Source organism: Cynocephalus volans, chromosome 5 (genome assembly GCF_027409185.1).
Source record: "Cynocephalus volans isolate mCynVol1 chromosome 5, mCynVol1.pri, whole genome shotgun sequence".
NCBI classification, from domain to species: Eukaryota; Metazoa; Chordata; class Mammalia; order Dermoptera; family Cynocephalidae; genus Cynocephalus; species Cynocephalus volans.
Window position 1 is genome coordinate 44,426,654 of NC_084464.1, and position 18,767 is coordinate 44,445,420.

At 41.2% G+C, this 18,767-nt stretch overlaps 1 protein-coding gene across 1 annotated transcript; it reads right to left on the bottom strand.

Moving 5' to 3' along the window:
* Positions 1-1,769: 1,769 nt before the first annotated feature.
* On the bottom strand, positions 1,770-13,147 carry LOC134377672 (HLA class II histocompatibility antigen, DRB1 beta chain-like). Its single transcript, XM_063096223.1, has 6 exons — positions 13,005-13,147; positions 6,114-6,383; positions 3,717-3,998; positions 2,924-3,034; positions 2,425-2,448; positions 1,770-2,117 (listed from the first exon to the last, which is right to left on the bottom strand). The coding sequence occupies exons 1-6, from the start codon at positions 13,102-13,104 to the stop codon at positions 2,104-2,106; spliced, it is 801 nt and encodes a 266-aa protein (XP_062952293.1). The 5' UTR covers positions 13,105-13,147; the 3' UTR covers positions 1,770-2,103.
* Between the last annotated feature and the right edge of the window lie 5,620 nt (positions 13,148-18,767).

The following is an 18,767-nucleotide window of genomic DNA, read 5'->3' on the forward strand; positions in this document are numbered from 1 at the left end:
AAATGCAAAATATTTGCTTTCCTGAACAGACCCCAGTAATCAATATTTATTGAGTACTAGGTGATTAACGTATTTTAATGTGCAGCAGTTAACTACGAACATACTGTGACATAATACACCTACTGCAAGGCTATGATAAGAATTAAATAAAGTAAAGTATCTGGAAGTGCATAATTCAGTGCCTGGTGGGAAATAAACAATAATTCATTATTTGATTTTCCCTTCGTTATCTGTGCACAATAAGCCCATGGCAAACAGAGTTGGGATAGATCTTTCTCACAGTTCCCAATTCTTCTATAACAGGAATAGCAGTGAGATATCAGCATCATAGCTTTTTATGTATGCTTTTAATATTAGCAGAGATTTCCCATAGAGACATGTAAATCCAGGCAACACGTCTCTTTCACTTTAGATGCTCAGCTGCTCCAAACCTCACGCTATTGCCTTACTCTGAAAATACTCATCCCTCACTAACCATCTAACCATGACCTAATTCATTCCACTAAAGGAAATTTTCAACCTTTCTTATCAACATCTAACTTAGTCATCCGATCCTCCCTTGATTTCTCTTTAAGACTTTATCATAAAGACCTTCTAGTCAGATATACCTGCTGGAAATAAGTGATGCTGCCTCACTCTTTATCCCCATTGGCTACAGAAAAACCAGTAAATCTGAGAAGGGTTGGGGATTCCCAATAGTAAATCTCACTTGCTCTTTTTTCTGCAAAGTGTCTCACCCAGAAGAAAAGAACCAACACCCAGACAGGTAGGAAGATTGATCCCTTTGGGTGCCACCTCCAAAAGGAAAGAAACTACGTTTCTTCTAAAAGACCTCCTGTTCCTCCCTTAGTTATTAAATACCGGTTTCTAATGAACATCTGGGAATCCACAAAGCATGGGATTTCTGTTGTCACCACACTATCTCTGTGTATAATCCTTCATAACCAACCTTGGGTACAATCCTGTACCTTATTCCAAACATATTTTGGAGATTATTCCATAGCACGTTACCGAGTCTTTCTCATTTTTTTTCTTCCAGCTGCAGAGTGTTAAATTATTTGGATGTGTATCAGTTTATTCATACATTCACCTTTGTTTCCCAGTGTTATTTCTGATTTCTCCTAAGGTAAGATCTACTAGGCATTCTCCTATGTCACACAGAAGTATGTCACATAATCCTGAGGGACTCAGAAATACATATTTTCCTTTAGAGTTGTGGCTTTGCCCTGAAGACCTTGTGAAATGACGTAAGGGGAGGAATGCATCCCAAGCCAAAGAGTCAGCATGCTACTCATTTTTATCTGAGAGACAGAAAAAGATCGAGGTGTTGAAGCTCATCCTTAATCTAAGTTTAAGAAGTACTCGGGTTTAGTTACTTCATTTTTAAATCAAAGCGGAAGAGTCCTAAGAACATGATTATAAAAATTTTGAGGGTATATCCTTTACAAGTTACCTGAATTTCTTATATTTGTTGTCCCCTTCCTGTACCCTACGGTGTGAAGAGACCTGTGTTTTTGTCTTAGAGAATGCATGGATGTAGGAGTCCACCATGATCAGAGTTCAGCACGGGCTTTCTCCTAGCTCAGCTAAATATGCCTAATCACAGAATGCAGAAAACACAGGAAGCATCAAGGAACAAGGCAAGAAACCTTCCAGATTCACATCTGACCAAAATTCAGGAATATAAATGAAAACCATTGTTGTATGTGATGTAATCTTCCCTCACTCTTTTCTCTCTACTTCTTATTCTTGAAACTATACGAAGCAGATGATTTTCATTCCATATTTATTAGAGAAAAATTTAATAAAGTAATGTGCGTAAAAGATGAGTTCAGATGCACAGGGGGCAGTTAAGGGTTGAATACAAAGGGGACTGGGAAAGAATGAAGATCAGGTACTGCAGTCAACACTGGGACTTCCAGGCCAAGGGCAGAGGCTGAGGAAGGCCACCAGGGAGGACATTGTTTGTAGGGTCACCGAACCAGGAGCAAACCAGGTCCTGAGAAAGACTCTCTTTGTGTGAGCATAAGAGCCAAGCAGGAAAACTTTTCATGCTGCAAAGAAGCTGGGACAGAAGGTTTCTCCTCGGGTGTCGTCTTCACTTCAGCTCAGGAGTCCTGCAGAAGACACGGGAGAATGTTGTTTCCAGACCTAAGTCAACAAACAGGTTAATTCTTCTTCTCTTGGACCTTATGTGATAGCATTACAGTAAAAAGAAAAAAAATTCTTACGTCTCCTTGAGACAATGCTTCTTTAGAGCACAGGCCTTTTATTAAGTGGAGAGAAGCAGCTTTATTATAAATCGCCTGATCAGAAATTTGAATTCAACAGCTTTCCTATTACTTCTTTGTCAGGTATTGTCACCTCTACCATCTATTCTAGGGAAACCAAATCTATCTCTAAAAGAGGATTAAAGGGCATTACCTGTTGGCTGAAGTCCAGAATTTCCTGGGAAAGAAAGGGGAAGATATATACTTTTAAAAAATATGGAGGAAAATCTATCCCCACATACAAAGTCCCCAGCACCAAATCTTCCACCTAGATTTCTCTAAGACCGCAACCCACATCAGCTGGGGGAGAGAGGACAGCAGAAACTGAGAGCGTGTAACCTACAAAGCTTCTGTCACACAAATCCAGCCTAACTTCGATAGCCTTAGTGGCTCTTCTTCATTTGCCCCAGGTTCTCTACCCAAGATCTCTATGCTTGTTAACCTTCTCTTGCCTCTGTAAGTCATAACCCCTTATGCTTTGACACAGTAACCATGGATCGTTGATTTCTGGATTTCCAAAAAATCTGAGGTCAAATGGGAAAAAAAAGGCTTTATACAGGTCCATAGATACACAGATGACTAACTTGAGCAAAGCCATATTTCTTCCTCCAGTAAAGTCTATGGGTAGTCTCAGTTATCAAAAGGTGCCTTACCTTTCTGATTCCTGAAGTAGATGAATAGCCCCACCCCAAGGAACAGCAGGCCCAGCACAAAGCCCCCAATTCCACTCAGCATCCTGCTCTGTGCAGATTCAGACTGTGCCCCTGAGAGAAGAAGCCAAGTTTAGAGATTTTTATCCCAAGTCTAACTTCTCTATTTGAGACCCTGAGATTCAGCGATTTGTGAATGGGGGAAGAAACCCGAACTAGAAGAGCTAGAATAATTGGTCTTTTCTGGAAAAGAGATTTGAAAACATCACACTGAGTATCTACAAGGTTCACGCACTGAACTCAATTAAATATCATAGCCCTGAAATGACATCTGATGTATGACGAGTCTGGAACTCAGTGAGGTTAAGTATAGCTTGTCTAGGATGACAGAGCTAATAAAAGGCAGAACTGAGACTGAGCTCCCTCATGTCAGGAAGGCCCCACATTGCTCCTCTTCTCAGATCAGAATGAACAGCTCAGAGCAGCAGCATCAGAAATGCAAGCCCAGCTCCAGAGACAGGGTCTGAAACCCAGGGCCACCTGGGTGACTGTGACCTATAGTATCATGGGAAGGTTCACAGCCTCTTTTCTGCCTGCCAAGTGTAATTGCTTCTTCAGGGGGTATAAGTATTTGGAGAAGCTGTTCACAGGGCTACCCCCAGTGACCTGTGCTGAAGGAGAAGAAACAATACAGCAAACAAAAATATGGTGAGGGGAGAGGAGAAACTGACACTAGCATTAAGCAAAACCCCCTTCCTGGTGCGTGAGAAATTTATGAGGTCAGAAAGCTTCTCACTCCATTCCACCGTGATAGGGCTCATCCGGCTCGTGTGCGTCACTTGGCAGGTGTAAACCTCTCCACTCTGAGGAACCGTTTCAAGCATCACCAGGGTCTGGAAGGTCCAGTCTCCATTCTGAATCAGGCCTGTGGAGACCACCCCGGTTTCCTCTTTCTGGCCATTCCGGAACCACCTGACTTCAATGTTGCCTGGATAGAAACCATCCACAGAGCAGACCAGGAGGTTGTGATGCTGCAATGGTTGGGTCTTCATAGGATACACAGTCACTGTAGGCTCAACTAGGAGAGAAAATGGTGAGGAAGGCAGAGTAAGTCTCCTTGGTTGGCTGCCTTTCTTTCTTTCTTTCTTTCTCCAAACCTAGGCTCAGGTCTCAGGCCTGCCTCCCTCAAAGCTGGCCATGTAGCCTAATATTGTCATGAGCCTTGAATTTAGTCCTTACAGCAGGGGCCCATTAGATTTGAGAATGTTGGAGAAAATTGCATTTTTTTTCATAGCTCAAAATAGTTATTCATTGTTTAACTGAAGTGTTTGCAAACCTTTGCAAGGCATCTAGGGTACTAATTAAAAGAGTGATTTCTGGAGCCAGGATGCCTGTGTTCAAGTCCAGCCTCTGCCTCTTACTGGCTGATCCTGAGAGAGAATTTTAAATTTCCATCTACTTCAGCTTTCTCACTTACAAAGGCAGATAATGATATTAACTTATCTATTACAGTTAAGTGCTAAAATATGTAAAGCAATGACTAGAACTTAGCCTTCAATATACGTTAGCTATTTATTCTTGCTCACTCTGAAAGAAAATATGATTGAAAGAAATATGAATAGATCTTAGGAATGTCATCTTGATGCACTCACAGCATAGAATGCCACAGAAATGGCTCTACCCTGAGAAGCAGGAACAGATAGAGATGATTCTCTAATGCTGTGAGCTGAGTCTGAAGAAAAGCATGAGTCCTGAAGGGCAGGGATAGCAGCAATGGATGACGATTCGTGTCAAAAGTTCTTATATTTTCACTTGGGTGACCAATCCTGCTCTTATGCAAAACGAGAATATCTATAAATAGCATTGTTATTTTACAATTGTCCCTCTTTCTAAACTGAGATTTGAGGGCAAGACTGGGTCTGGGACTCATCAATATGTGTGTTTAATGCCTGGCACAATCCCTGACCCCAGCAGACCTTCAATAAATACAATTATTTTAAAAGAAAGAAGGAGAAACTTGGGGAAAACATTTTTACAATACCACTAAATGATAGAATTAAGACTGATGGTAAATCATTACCAACAATTTTGTGATATATTAAATAAAAGTACTTAAATTCTTAACATGGAAAATAATAAAGAAAAATAAAATGTAAACCATAAACTGGAGAAAACGCTGAACTGAATATCAGCAAAGTGTTAATATTCTTACTGCGTAAAGAAACCACAAAACCACTGAGAAAAACACTAGGACTCAAGAGATAATACAGGATAGATATTTCTTAGAGCGGTCACTGTAATTGGCCAATAGATATGTGAAAAACGTTTACTAGCCATAGAAATCAAGGAAATATTAATTAAAAATTGAAAAGCTATCTAAATTTGCAACTATTTGGCAATATTAAGATCCAGCCAAGGAGAGTGTGAGGTAGACTGTGTTACAAGTATTCAGAGGAATAATATGTAACTACTTAAATACTATGAGCATTACTTCAAGTAACAAAAGTGTAATTCGAGAAGCTAGTTTCACATTCATTTCCACAAGTAAAAATACATAGGCTAAGAAAAAAAGAGCAGGAAATTTAGAATTAAAAGAAGGCTCAGAAAGGTCAGAGGTGCCTCGGAGGAGGTCACTTCCCCCCATCCCCCGTCCTCCAAATTAGCCTGACGCTTTTTTCTCAATGAAATGCTTATGCGAACACAGCACACCTATGTCAGGGGCTCAGGACTAAGAAGGTGTGTGCCAAGGCCAGTGTGTGCCAGGCCTCCTCACGGCATCCCAGACCTCTGACCTCCGTCACCTCTCCGCCCCGACCCTTCACGCCAACCACAGACGCCCTAAATTTCGCCTCCCCACATGGGCAATGTCCCGCCGCACTCACCGTTCCCTGCATCTCCAGCCCCCGCGGCCACCGGGGACGACGTGAGGCGCTGCCGCTGCGCCCCCGCACCCACCCCGGACACTGTCTCCTGCGCGCCCCGAACGCAGCTTCTCTGGCCCGCCCTGGCCTCGCGGGCGCCGCCGACCACACTCACACTGTCCACGCTCTCACGTCCCACGCTGCTCTTAAACACGCGCTGTCCCCGACGCACTCACACGCACGTCACAGCTCGTGCTGTCACAATCGCGCGCCCACCCAGGCCCGCGCGTCACTCGGTCACACGCCCGCCCCGGCCGCCCCGCCGCGCTCACCTCGCCGCTGCACCGTGAAGCTCTCGCCAACCCGGTAGTTGTGTCTGCAGTACGTGTCCACCGCGGCCCGCCTCTGCTCCAGGAAGTCCTTCTGCCCGTTCCAGTACGGAGCGTCCGGCCGCCCCAGCTCGGTCACCGCGCGGTACTCCCCCACGTCGCTGTCGAAGCGCACGTACTCCTCCCGGTTATAGAAGTATCTGTCTAGGAATCGCACCCGCTCCGTGCCGTTGGAGAAATGGCACTCATGCTTAACATGCTCCAAGAAACGTGCTGCGGGGACAGGAAGGATCCCGTCACTTGATGCGCGCGTTACTCCTTTGTCGCCCGAGGCGGAGGGAGGCGGCGCGGGCGGCGGGAAAGCCCTGGGACCCCCTGCGAGCGGGCCGGGAGCTGCCCCTGCAGGGCCGCCCGCGCCGCCTGCCCCGGAGCCTCCCCCGGGAGACGCGCGCCGCTCCTCCGTCCCACAGCTCTCGACCCGTCCTCCAGCGCGTCCCGCCTCGTTCGTCCTGTAAACACTCGTCACTGCTGACCTGTGCCAGGCTGTGCTGCCCCTGGGGCTGCAAAGAAGCGAACAAGGACATCTCCGCTCCGCTCACGGAGTGAAAGTGCCGCGAAAGCGATGGGTACAGAAGCGCAAGGATGTACACAGGACTGCGAAATGGCCAAAGGGACGCGTGGAGCTCTGTGACAGAGAATGACAGCACGATCCAAATGACACGCGGGTGCCAGAGGAGGACTGAGGAACGGCGTCTAAGATGGGACACGAAAGGTCAAGTTGGTGTGAGCTACAGTAAGAGCGTGGAGAGGGTGTGCGTGTTCTGGGGAAAGCGGGGAACAGTCCAGGTACAGACAATACAATGTGCGACAGTTTGAAGGGATCGATGAATTTCTTCAGGGAACCAGAAGAGGGTCCACTGACATGCAGAGGGTGGCAGGAAGCAGGGTGAAATATTAGACTGGAGAAATCACAAGAAGCTGGTAATTAAAAGCCTGGGGGTGATGTTAGGATTTTGGATTTATACTAAAGGCAATGGGAAACTATCAAAGGATTTTAAAGAGATTCACACCATGATCCCAGTACAGGTCCACAAACCCTTTTCTGCATTTCTGAATCAAAATCTGAAAACCAGATTTTTAAAAATTTGGTGCCAAAACTCATTTGGCAAATCTGACCTGAAAAGGCAAGGGGTGAAATGAGAGCTCTCATGTGACATGTGCTTCTGTGGTTTCAATATATATAAACATACCTACATACATGTATAAATAGACACACATTGGTAATATTCTTTTATATGTGTATATGTTTTTTATTATTTGTCTTTATGTATAATTGAACTGTGAAAATGTCTAAAAGAGTTAAAGAATAATCCTGTGATTAAAAGTGAGATCAATAAATGGGAGCATCTGAGATCAGCAGTATAGAATGTAGAATTACTGCAGAAGTTTGAGGCACTTTACTAAAGAAGATTTGTGGCAGTTACCACTCTTTGTGACTCATAAGTGCAAGTTGTTGAAAGTTAGTAGAAATAGTGATGACCAAGAACTCATGAAAGGTTTGAAAAACATTGCATAAGGCACAAAATAAAAATGAAAATGAACTTGCGTTGATTGAATGGATTCAAGAAAGTGGTGAGTTTATGTGTCTAGTTTTTTTGCTAATGAAACAAGCAAAAATAAACCACGAAGAACTGAATCGAGAGGCATGTGTATATACAAAGTATGAGTTTAGGATATTAAGGCAGCCCAGCATAAGGTGTTTTCAACTTGGGCACTATTGACATTTGAGCCTGATAACTCTTTAGGAGGGGAGGTGGTGGTTCTGCACATTGTAGGTTTATCTGCCAGCATCTCTGGCCTCTACTCAAGAGATGTCACAAGAAACTCATGGTTTAACAACCAAAAATGGCTCCAGGTATTGCCAAATGTTCCTCAGGGGATGGGAGGAGGGAGGGAGGGAGGGTGGGCGGTGAATCATCCCTGGGTGAGAACCGCTAGTGTAAACAATCTGAAAAATGTGTGGTGAAAATGCTACTGTTAATTATGGAGCAGCTGAGAATTACATTGAAAATCTGCCAATATTATATCATTTGAAAATCTTGGTCCTACATGAAACTTATGTTTTTTAGGAATCTGGTCCCAGTGCAGAGCTACTTTTCCAGCAAAATAAATTTGTTCAGGATGAATGAACGTTTACTGATTTCTTTGCCTTGGTAACTGGTCATCAAGTCATATAATTTATCCTTTACAGCATCTTCTTTCTTTCTTTCTTTTTTTTTTAAAGATGAGGGGTAAGGGGATCTTTACCTTTGACTTGGTGTTGTTAGCACCATGCTCACCCAGTGAGCCAACCGGCCACCCCTATATAGGATCCGAACCCGTGGCCTTGTTGTTATCAGCACCATACTCTCCCGAGTGAGCTGTGGGCCAGCCCTTACAACATCTTATTTCTTAATTTCTCTGCTACTGATCCACTACTTATCTATTCGGATAAGCTTCAGCCATAGCCATTTTATTTATGTTCAATGCCCCCAACTAATTGATTTTCTAATTTTCGGCCTCCTACTCCCAATAATACCACTAGGCATAAAATGACCAGCCTTGGCCAGATGTAGAATTCCCATTTCTGTAGTGAACTCCCCTCAGAAGGGGAGAAACTACTAAGATGGCATTCTCATATAGAGTTTACAAAAAATGAGCAGGTCCCTGGACTTTGAGTAGAGACCTTCACAATGCTCCCACTGCTGGTTAGAAATGAAGGCTGAGAGGAGTGCCCTCTGGATCAGACAAGGTCTATCTCACCATTTCCAAATTCTCCAAGTGCCTTCTACACAGATGAGAAATTTTTTGAAAAAATGTGGGCAGTTGCTGTTCACTGTAGCTTGCATAGTTAGCACTGTAGTCCATGTTCATGTGCCCAATTTAGGGTTGCCAGATATAGCAAACAAAAGTATAATATGCCCAGTTAAATTTAGATTTCATATAAATCATTATTATCTGAAATTCACATTTATGCTGACAGAGACCAGGTTTATTTTGTCCATCACTCCATTCTCACTGCCTAGGCTAATAACTGGAGTATTTTAAGTCATTAATAAATATTGACTTTATGAATTAGTGACTTTTTGCATCACCAGTCATCACTGCAGACAATAACCCTCTAGTGTTTTCTTGCTAATGACTGAACATCCCTGGTTCTCAAGTCCTCCTACTTCTCTTCAGGGTCTTTATTCTTTTACTTTAGGTCCAGCTGGCTCCCTGATCCCAGATCACACTCCTTTCCTGAGGCCGGCTACGCAGAAGAGTCAACTGTAATCCAGGCCTCACTTCCTCAGCTCCCACTCTCTCTTCAAACAGTCAATCCGGCTTCCATTCTGGACACTCCACTGACTGGAAATGTCAAGTCCACCAAACTCAGCACTTGCTTCTTCGTGTAATATACTAACATTTATAAAGCAAATGTATTTCACAGGGCCTAGCTTGCAAATCCCTGTAGTCTCAGGTTTAGCAAAAGACAGGAAACTTTCCCCTGGCTAAAGTCTGTTGTGGATATAGAATTGTAACACAGCAAGGTTGCTGGCTCAAGGACAGACAAGTTACTTGATTGATATGTAAAAATGCTGGGGAAATTGCTGTAGGGAAAAACAATGTTTGCTAAGATCAAGCTTTTGTTGGTGGATGACTTAACCTTTTGCAAATTGCACTGTGGAATGTCACTTTGTTATTTCCTGATGTTACCAGCCACTACTGTCAAACTATACTTAGCCAAGCCCCACCTATGTTCCTTTTCTGTAACTTCCTGGTCTGGAGAATAAATGCAGGGAGAGAACCCCAGTTTGTGTTTAATTTCCAAAAGAAGGAATGCCTCTCTCTTGCGGGTTCCAGGAAATTAACCCCTTCAGGGTCTCTCACTGCTTGGAAGAAATGGGCTTTGAGTAATCCTTTTTGCATCTCCATCATCCCACGTGAGGCAAAGCAACACTTCTTTGCCTTGTTCTCATTTCATCCACCTGTTGGTGGCACTCATCACAGCTGGCTACTCCCTCTGCCTTGAACAAAGTCTATTTTCCTTAACTTTCATGCATCACTTTCCTTTGGTTTTTCTCCAACATCAGTGGAACTCCTTGTCAGTCCCCTTTGCTGGCTCTTGGCCCTCTGGGCTTGGCCCTTGGCTCTCTTCTTGTTTTCTACACATAAACTCTCTCCCTATGAAACCTTTTCTACTTTCCTGGAATTTAACACAGTACATGTGCTGATGATGGCAACATATATAATTCCAGCTCTGGCCTCACCCTGAACTTCAGTCTCTTATATTCAAAAGACCTCTTGACAGCTCTACAGAAATGTCAAAAAATCACTTCAAACTTAACTTCAACAAAACCTTTATTTCTAATCACTTCAAATCATTTCCTACCACAGTCTTTCCTATCTTGATAAGCAACACCATCCACCTATTGGTTAAGACAGAGTCCTTAAAAAAAAGCTTGATTCTCTATCCCCTTCTATGTTTAATGTATTGACAAGTCATAAAAAAGATCTATCCCAACTCTGTTCACTTTATCTTTGTCCCTGTCTTTATCACTACTGCACTAAATGAAGCCACAGTCTTGTCTTCCCTAGAGACTTCTGCTGTGCACACATGGTCTCCCTGACTCTGCTTGTGAACCCCAACAATCTAATGTCTTCTAACAGCTAGAATTTTTTTTAACTGAATGTAAATTGACTGTCCTTGTAACCCTCAGGTAGATTCCCATATCTGCTTCAATAACATTCAGATTTCTTACCATGGCCATCAGGTCCTAACAGGATTAGGCTCCTGACTTCCTCTCCAGCCTGCCTCGTCAATGCCACTCCACCGCCTTGCTCGCTACGCTTCAGCCACTCTAGGCTTCTTTCTGTCGCTTAAACACGGCACACATCTTCCCACATTTTGGCCTTTCCCTGTTCCCTCTCCCTGGAACACTCATCCCTTAGATCTTCACATGGCTGTCTTCTTGTCATCGTTCATGTCTCAGATAAATGACACTTGCTCAGGGAGAGCTCCTCAGACACTTGAACTGAAGAGCTGGGTGAATCCAATTCACTATGTCCTATTACTTTGATGCCTGTTTTTCAGAGCACTTATTGTGCTCTGTAATTTTCTTTGTTAAATTTTTATTGGGCTATTGTCTATCTCTTCTGTTATTAGGTAAGTTTCATGACAGTAGAGACTTTTTCTATCTTCTCTGAATAGAATTCTCTGAGCCCAGAACATATCCCAGCACATAACAGTTGCTCAGAAAAATACCCGTGATCTAAATGAAAAACTAGGATTCTGCAAATGGATCACTGTGGGGATCCTGGAAAGTAAGGAGGAGCTCAAGCTCCAACACTGTTTTCTTCTGATGACACACTGTATTCCTTCTATTCTCTGTGAGAAATACAGGCAAACTTCCTCTTTCTCTTCCTTCTAGTTAGAAAAAGTATTTGGAGCAGCCAGCCCGTGGCTCATTTGGGAGAGTGTGGTACTGATAACAACAAGGCCATGGGTTCGGATCCCTATATAGTGATGGCTGGTTAGCTCACTTGGGAGAGTGTGGTGCTGACAACAATAAGTCAAGGGTTAAGATCCTCTTACCAGTCATCTTTATATAGGGGGGAAAAGAAAAGAAAAAGGATTCGGAGATAAAGCAAATCTGATTTTAAGAGAGGAGGAAATTTTCATTAAGTTTTATCTCTTCTGACAGATCTCTTATACTACTAAGGATTGTGCAGACTTTGGGGAGTTTTAGTGGCGGTGATGACACAGCTGGGGAAAGAATGGAGGGAGAGGTGACCAGATATGGCTAATTAAGGAAAACAAAGGGCATGATGAAAAAATCTATGCAGGTAGAGACAAGACCCAGGCGGCGAATAAATTTCCTTGACTTGCTTATTGGCTTTTAGCTCAATGGGATGTTAACAACCTTCACACTCTCTCTGTACCCCTCCTCAGGGTGGAGAGTTTAAAGCAAATGAAATTGCTAATATTTGACTATTTTTGACTTACAAAAGCAAAATTTCATATAATTTATCCTATGCTAGTTGAATCTCTTCTCCTGGGCTCTAATCAGAGAATGTAGGAGAAGTAGGAAAACTGATAGTATAGAAAGGTTCAAAATAGATTCATAATAAACACGAGCCTGTGCCGTGTTTTCAGAAGATGCCTGAAGTTCTCTAAGGCACCGAAGAATACCCCATAGATGTTCCTTATCGATAGGATCATTCTAAGAACTAAGGTGCTCTTCTTAAGCTCCAGGGTGCTTTCCACAGGAGAAGAAGAGACCGTACTAACCCCAACTTCCATCAAAGAACCTTCAGTAGAGAGATACAGGCTTTATACACATTGTAGTTTGGGGAGAAAAGAAAGAAGATAATGTGGGAGTCTCCTGATACATTCTCACACATTAGGGAGAGGCACCAAAGTCACAGATCCTTTTGTGGACATAACACAGGATCTTCTAGGAGAGACTCTTCAAATTTCTTTAGACTCCCTATAAAATTTTCAGGAAAAACTTCTTTTTTTCTGGCAAAGCTCAACATAATAAAAGGAAGTCCTGGGTGGGGAAATATTTTAACCTTGTGATATCTAAATCCTCTCCAGACCCTGAGGAAATGTGATGCAAGGCTGGAGAGGTTTTATTGGAGGAGAACTGAGAAGAAATAACCTATATGGAGGCCCCTTACACAGGTCTCCTAGAGAGGGCAAGAATCCAGGCTCCTTTTTGAAATAATTAAGATTCATAGGATAAATATAGGTGGTCAGTGAAGAAAATATCACAATTTTTTAAGGGACATGGCCTGGACACAGTGACAAAGTTAACTTCTTTCCTCCCCCCATCCCATGACAGCTCACCACCCAAGGTGTGCACTTACATTGGGTGTCCCTGGCCAAAGCCAGAGGAGGGCTCAGCACCATCAGTATCACTGTCAAAGCTGCCATCCAGGAGCCTCCAGGGAACCACAGACACACCATGCTGGAGAACAGGAGAGGACCGGGTGCTAGAGGAGCAGGCAAGTCTCACTCAGTGAGAACTATGACCTCCTTCACCCACATCCCAAATAGTAGGAACCAAGGTATTCATTTCTTTGTCCCTGGATTGGGTAATCTCAGTGCTGGAAAACCAATCAGCATCAGAGATAAATAACATCATCAGTTGCTGGCTAGAGATTCAGTAAAAAGGTCCTCTTTTGAAACAGAATTTCCTTCATTAGAAGGATTGTTTTAATTTAGTACTTAAAAATTTTGATCCAGTCACATCTGAAATACTTTAATTGGGCCCTTATGGGAGCCGGCTCTGTGCTGGTCAGTGACGCATTCACAGGTGTGAGCCTTGTAGGAGCATATATCTCTCTTGAAGACAGCTGTTTGAACAAGTGTGTGTGAGAGTGTGCTTAGGAATCAAGAGGATAGAGGAAAGATGATTGCAAGTCAGGAAACCTTTAATCTGGTCCTTATTGCACCATTACTTAGTGCTGTACATTTAGAAAAATTACTTAACCTCTCACAGTTGAAATGAAGATATTGTGATCCCTCATGCATTTTTACACTGGAAAATGCTGTGATTCTGTGGACACCTCAAGGAGCGGCCTCCCCTGGCAACTGATGATGTGACAGAATTATAGCTGCTGATTGGAGGGTATAATCTGTAGCTCCTTACAAGTAGGAATGTCTCTGATAAACTAAAAGAAATGGAAAGTTAGTCAATAATTTAACCTGAGTGAAAAGGTTTTTCAAGTTTGTCTCCAGATGCTGTCACTGAGTATGGTGATATCTCCAGAATACACATAGGCAAGGGCTTGGAGGAGGACATTTATGTGGAATGGAGGGTCTGGAAGTTACCTTTGTATAGCATTTAACCTAACAATGTGATGTCAACTGTCCAAATCAAAGTATGCCGGGAGGTGAGAGATAAATAGAGAACTCCAGATCAGCCTTTGACACAACATCTCTGCTTTAAAATAATTAACATTTTATGTAAAAAAAATGTTTAATCCCTTGATCCTGATTCCCAATATGACTTCCTCATTTTATTGAGGATATGTCCCTTTATTGTTCCTCTTCTCATGCTTTATCCTAAGAAAAGATATAAGAAGACTTTGTTAATGCAAACATTATAGAATGTTCAGGAAATAGGACACTATGGAAAAACTAGAATTACATCATTTGATGTAATCATATAATTGTAAGCATATAATTGTATCTTTAGATAATTATTACAAATTATATTAATACAAATGTATGTTTCAGATTCAGAATGGACTTTTAAAAGACAACGATACATGTAAATGTCTGCACTAATTCACACTCTATCACTCTACCACAGTTCTGATAAGCAGTCATTCTTTAGGCCTTATTTCTAGTGATAGGGATAATCACCATGCTGCAATAAAAATGACTAAAATTTAGAGCTATTTTTGTACATTTTACTTTGTACTCACAGTTAATTGTACTAACTCTTTTTATACATCATATTTTAATTTAATTTTCACTTCAGCTCAATAAGATAAATACTCTTTTTTATCACTGCAGATGGAGAGAATAAAATGAGGGAGATTGAACAACTTTTGTAAGGATACAAGGCTAGTAAATGGTATACTCCATATTGAACCAAGTTATATGTGATTACAAACCCCTCAAGATCAGCCATTATATCATACCACCTCACATTTTATTTCTAAAACAATATTGTCCCTTATATTAAAACTATTTTTATCAATTTAATTCATGAATCTGCATATCAATAAGACTACTCCTTCTAATAAATGGCAGTATTTTATATAATTTGGGGGCAGATGGTAGATAGCAATTCTAGCTCCCAAGACTGTTCTCATCAACATTGTTACCATCCTGTGGAATGACAAAATTGGCATTTACCTTATGTAATGACACCCATAGCTCCTGCATAAGTCTGTTTCTTATTAGAGATAACAGTGGACTCAAAATTTTGAAATTCAATCTATTTCAGTCATTATTTCAGGTTTCTCAGCATAATGTAGTGCAAGTTTGATTGTCTCAGAATAGAATAGAAATAATATTTCACTTACTTTGGAGAAATACATTTCTATTCATGTGAAAAGTTTAAAATTTCTTGGAGCGGTTGGGTAGAAGTCACTACTATCCCTGGATTTGAGAATAAACTATGTCCCTAGAACCCAATGATAATTCAGTGCTATTGAGAGTTGTGCAACTGCAACTAGGATAATATTACATTTAATTTGATGAACAGAAACTAAGAAGCTTACTCACAAACCAATTGTGATGTGTGGTAATCTAGGAATGCCAAGCTAAGGTTCACCTTAGTATCACTGGATAAAAGGGTGGCAAAGAAAAGTAATTTTATATCAAGAACATACTGAAATAGAGTTAAAGAGAACACTATCAAAACTTGTTTATATAAATTTGATGTACAATTTACAAATCACACAAATTTATGTTTAAAAAGAATGGCCAATGGCTCTGAACTAAACTCTGTAGTTTGTATATATTTATGAGTAACCAAGATTTATCTTAATCCATTTGTGCTGCTATAACAAAATACCATAGACTAGGTAATTTATAGAGAAGAAATTTATTTCTCACAGTTCTGAAGACTGGGAAGTCCAAAATCAAGGCACTGGTAGGTTCAATGTCTGGTGAGGGGACCAGTGGAGACTTTAAGACGGCACCTTGTGGCTGCATCCTACCAGGGAATGCTGTGTCCTTACATGGTGAAAGGCAGACAGGCAAAAGGCCAAATGCTGTGTGGTGTTTCTTTTCCAAGGGGATTAACCCTATTCATGAGGGAGGAACCCTCGTGGCCTAATCACCTCTCATGACCATCATATTGGCCATTAAGTTTTAACACCTGAATTTTGGAGGAGACACATTCAAATCATAGCAGATGTGCTGCTTTAAATGTTACATATCTCATACTTTTCTTCAGTATTGATTCAATATAAAGATACATCAGGTAAAACGATGTAGCAACTGCCATCAAACCATCAATCCTACAGGTGATCTCTAGGCTAAACTTCTTCACTGAAAGCAAGAGGAGAAGCAGTCCTCTCAGCCTGTGCTGTGTTTGAGAGGTGTCACGTAAGAGCTTATTTCCTGAGGAAAAGGTAGTTAAATTGGTTTGCAGAAGAAAGTGGTCATCAGCACAGAATTTCTATAGACTCCGATCTTGATGCATGAGACCATAGGTTTGTTTTTACGGGAAATAATTCATAACACTCTTGGGAACATGCAAGTAAAATCAAGTTGTTTTGTTGCACAACAGGCAGGTGGAAATTTGTAGCATTACAAAGTGTCTTGAGTCCTACCAACTGTCACAGAATGAGACTCATTTGTAGTAAGCCTGAAAGTTTGCAATATATCTTGAAAAAATGGACATTTTTACTTATCAGCAAGCCAGTTATTATCCGAATACCCAAGTAGTCTCAGAATATTCTCAGGAGTTTTTAGAAAGCAACTACCACTCTTCTAGAACTTAAAGTAAAAAGCAGGTCACCTGGTCCTGTATCTAAGGAAAAAAATAATAACAAGAAATGGATTAACAGGGCCAATATTTTTTTACCACAAAACATAAGTATTTCTAGCACTACTAATTATTTCTAGCATCCCATAGGTTCATTCCATAGGTTACATAAGCAAGATAAGGGAGTAAAACTTGGTGCTATTACACATCTATCCAGAGATGCCAGAGATTACTGGGGGCAAAAGATACCCTGTCAGTATCTATAGTTGAGAATTTAAGGCCCAACCTTAAAAAAAAAAAAAGTTGTCAGAGGAATCCAGTCGGTTGTTAAAGAACAGAGGTACCAGTTAATAAAAAATGATCTAAATCAAAGCTACATTATTAAGCAGAGGAAAATGCTTTCCAATAACCATCGCAGAAGATAACATAAGTATTATTAGAAATTTTAAGCTTATGTAGAAGTGAGGAATCTTATTCCTTTTACAATTTCTAAAGCTATGAATAACGCATAAGCATAATAAGAATGAACCGTAAAGGCAAATGATTCTGCCATCTGGGCAAAATATATAACAGCTCGTTTATTTTCTCTCCAGAGCAGGATTTAAAAATAAAATTCTTTAACTTAAGTATAAGACCTGAAACTGTAAAATTACTAAGGGAAAATATAGGTGAAACACTTCAGGAACTAGGTCTGGCTACAGACTTTATGAACATAAGCCTGAAAGCACAAGCAACAAAGGAAAAAATAAATAAATGGGACTATATCAAACTAAAAATTTTCTGCACAGCAAAGGAAACAAGAGAGTGAAATGACAACCTACAGAGTGGGAGAAAATTTTTGCTAACTATGCATCTGACAAGGGATTAATATCCATTATATACAAGGAGCTCAAGCAATTATACAGTAAAAAACCAAATAACCCAATTTAGAAAATGGGTAAAGGAACTGAATAGACATTTTTCAAAGGAAGGCATACAAATGGCCAACACGTACATGAAAAATGCTCAACATCACTAATCATCAGGGAAATGCAAATTAAAACCACATTGAGATATCACCTCACCCCAGTTAGACTGGCTATAATCAAAAAGACAGAGAATAACAAATGCTGGCGAGGATGTGGAGAGAAAGGAACGCTCCTACACCGTTGCTGGGACGGTAAATTAGTACAATCACTATGGAAAACAGTTTGGAGGTTTATCAAACAACTACAGATAGATCCTCCATATGATCTAGCAATCATATACCCAAAGGAATGGAAATTATCATGTCGAAGGGATACCTGCACTCCCATGTTCATCGCAGCTCTGTTCTGAATAGCCAAGATATGGAACCAACCTAAATGTCCATTGATGGATGATTGGATAAGGAAACTGTGGTATATATACACCATGAAATACTACTCTGCCATAAAAAAAAAATGAAATTCTCCCATTTGCAACAACATGGATGACCCTGGAGAAACTTACATTGAGTGAAATAAGCAAAGCACAGAGGGATAAATACCATATATACTCTCTCATAAGTGGGAGCTAAGAGATAAAGAAGAAAGGAAAGAAAGACCACAGTGGTGCGCTGGACTTGCAGAGGGAGAGAGCATACGTAGGGATAAAAAGTGGAGTGGGGAAAGGGGGATGGGGAGGGAGGTTGGGGATGATTGAGGGGATAATTGGGTGGGGACACGGGGTATAATCATAATTTGTGGTAATGGACATGATGCCGGTATGGATCTAGCCATCACATCTTAGGCACGAGTGGCTCAGACAATTTTCTTTGTACTCCATGAATATTCATAACTAATAAAACCAAAACAAAACATTTAAAAAAAATACCAAAAAAAATTCTTTTAACTGTCAACATTTCCATCAGTGCTATTGCTGATATTAATTGTAATATTGTTAATCTTGACCGTATTCTTTTACCTAGTTTTTCAGCCACGTAACTTCAGACCATCAAAAACAAACTTGTGCTTCATATGGGAAATTTACTGGAGCTTTGACCCACACAGGCTTCTAAGGTTGCCTCCAGTTGCCCTTTCAATAGTTAGAAGACAGGGTCACTAACATGGTAAAGATTTAAACCATTGACTTGTAAAATTCTAGATGGGTTCAAGAATGTTCAAGTGGGTCATGGAAAGTTGGGAGAAATTTGTGGCATGCAGAAATCTCTGGTACAACT

What these genes read in the sequence shown, in the direction of transcription:
- LOC134377672 (XM_063096223.1), bottom strand. Translation starts at nt 13,104, where the DNA reads ATGGTGTGTCTGTGGTTCCCTGGAGGCTCCTGGATGGCAGCTTTGACA. An exon ending in CTTCACGGTGCAGCGGCGAG is followed by an intron (nt 3,999 to 6,113) that starts GTGAGCGCGGCG and finishes TTTCTCTCCTAG; the next exon opens with TTGAGCCTACAGTGACTGTG. An exon ending in CCCTATCACGGTGGAATGGA is followed by an intron (nt 3,035 to 3,716) that starts GTGAGAAGCTTT and finishes TTCTTCTCTCAG; the next exon opens with GGGCACAGTCTGAATCTGCA.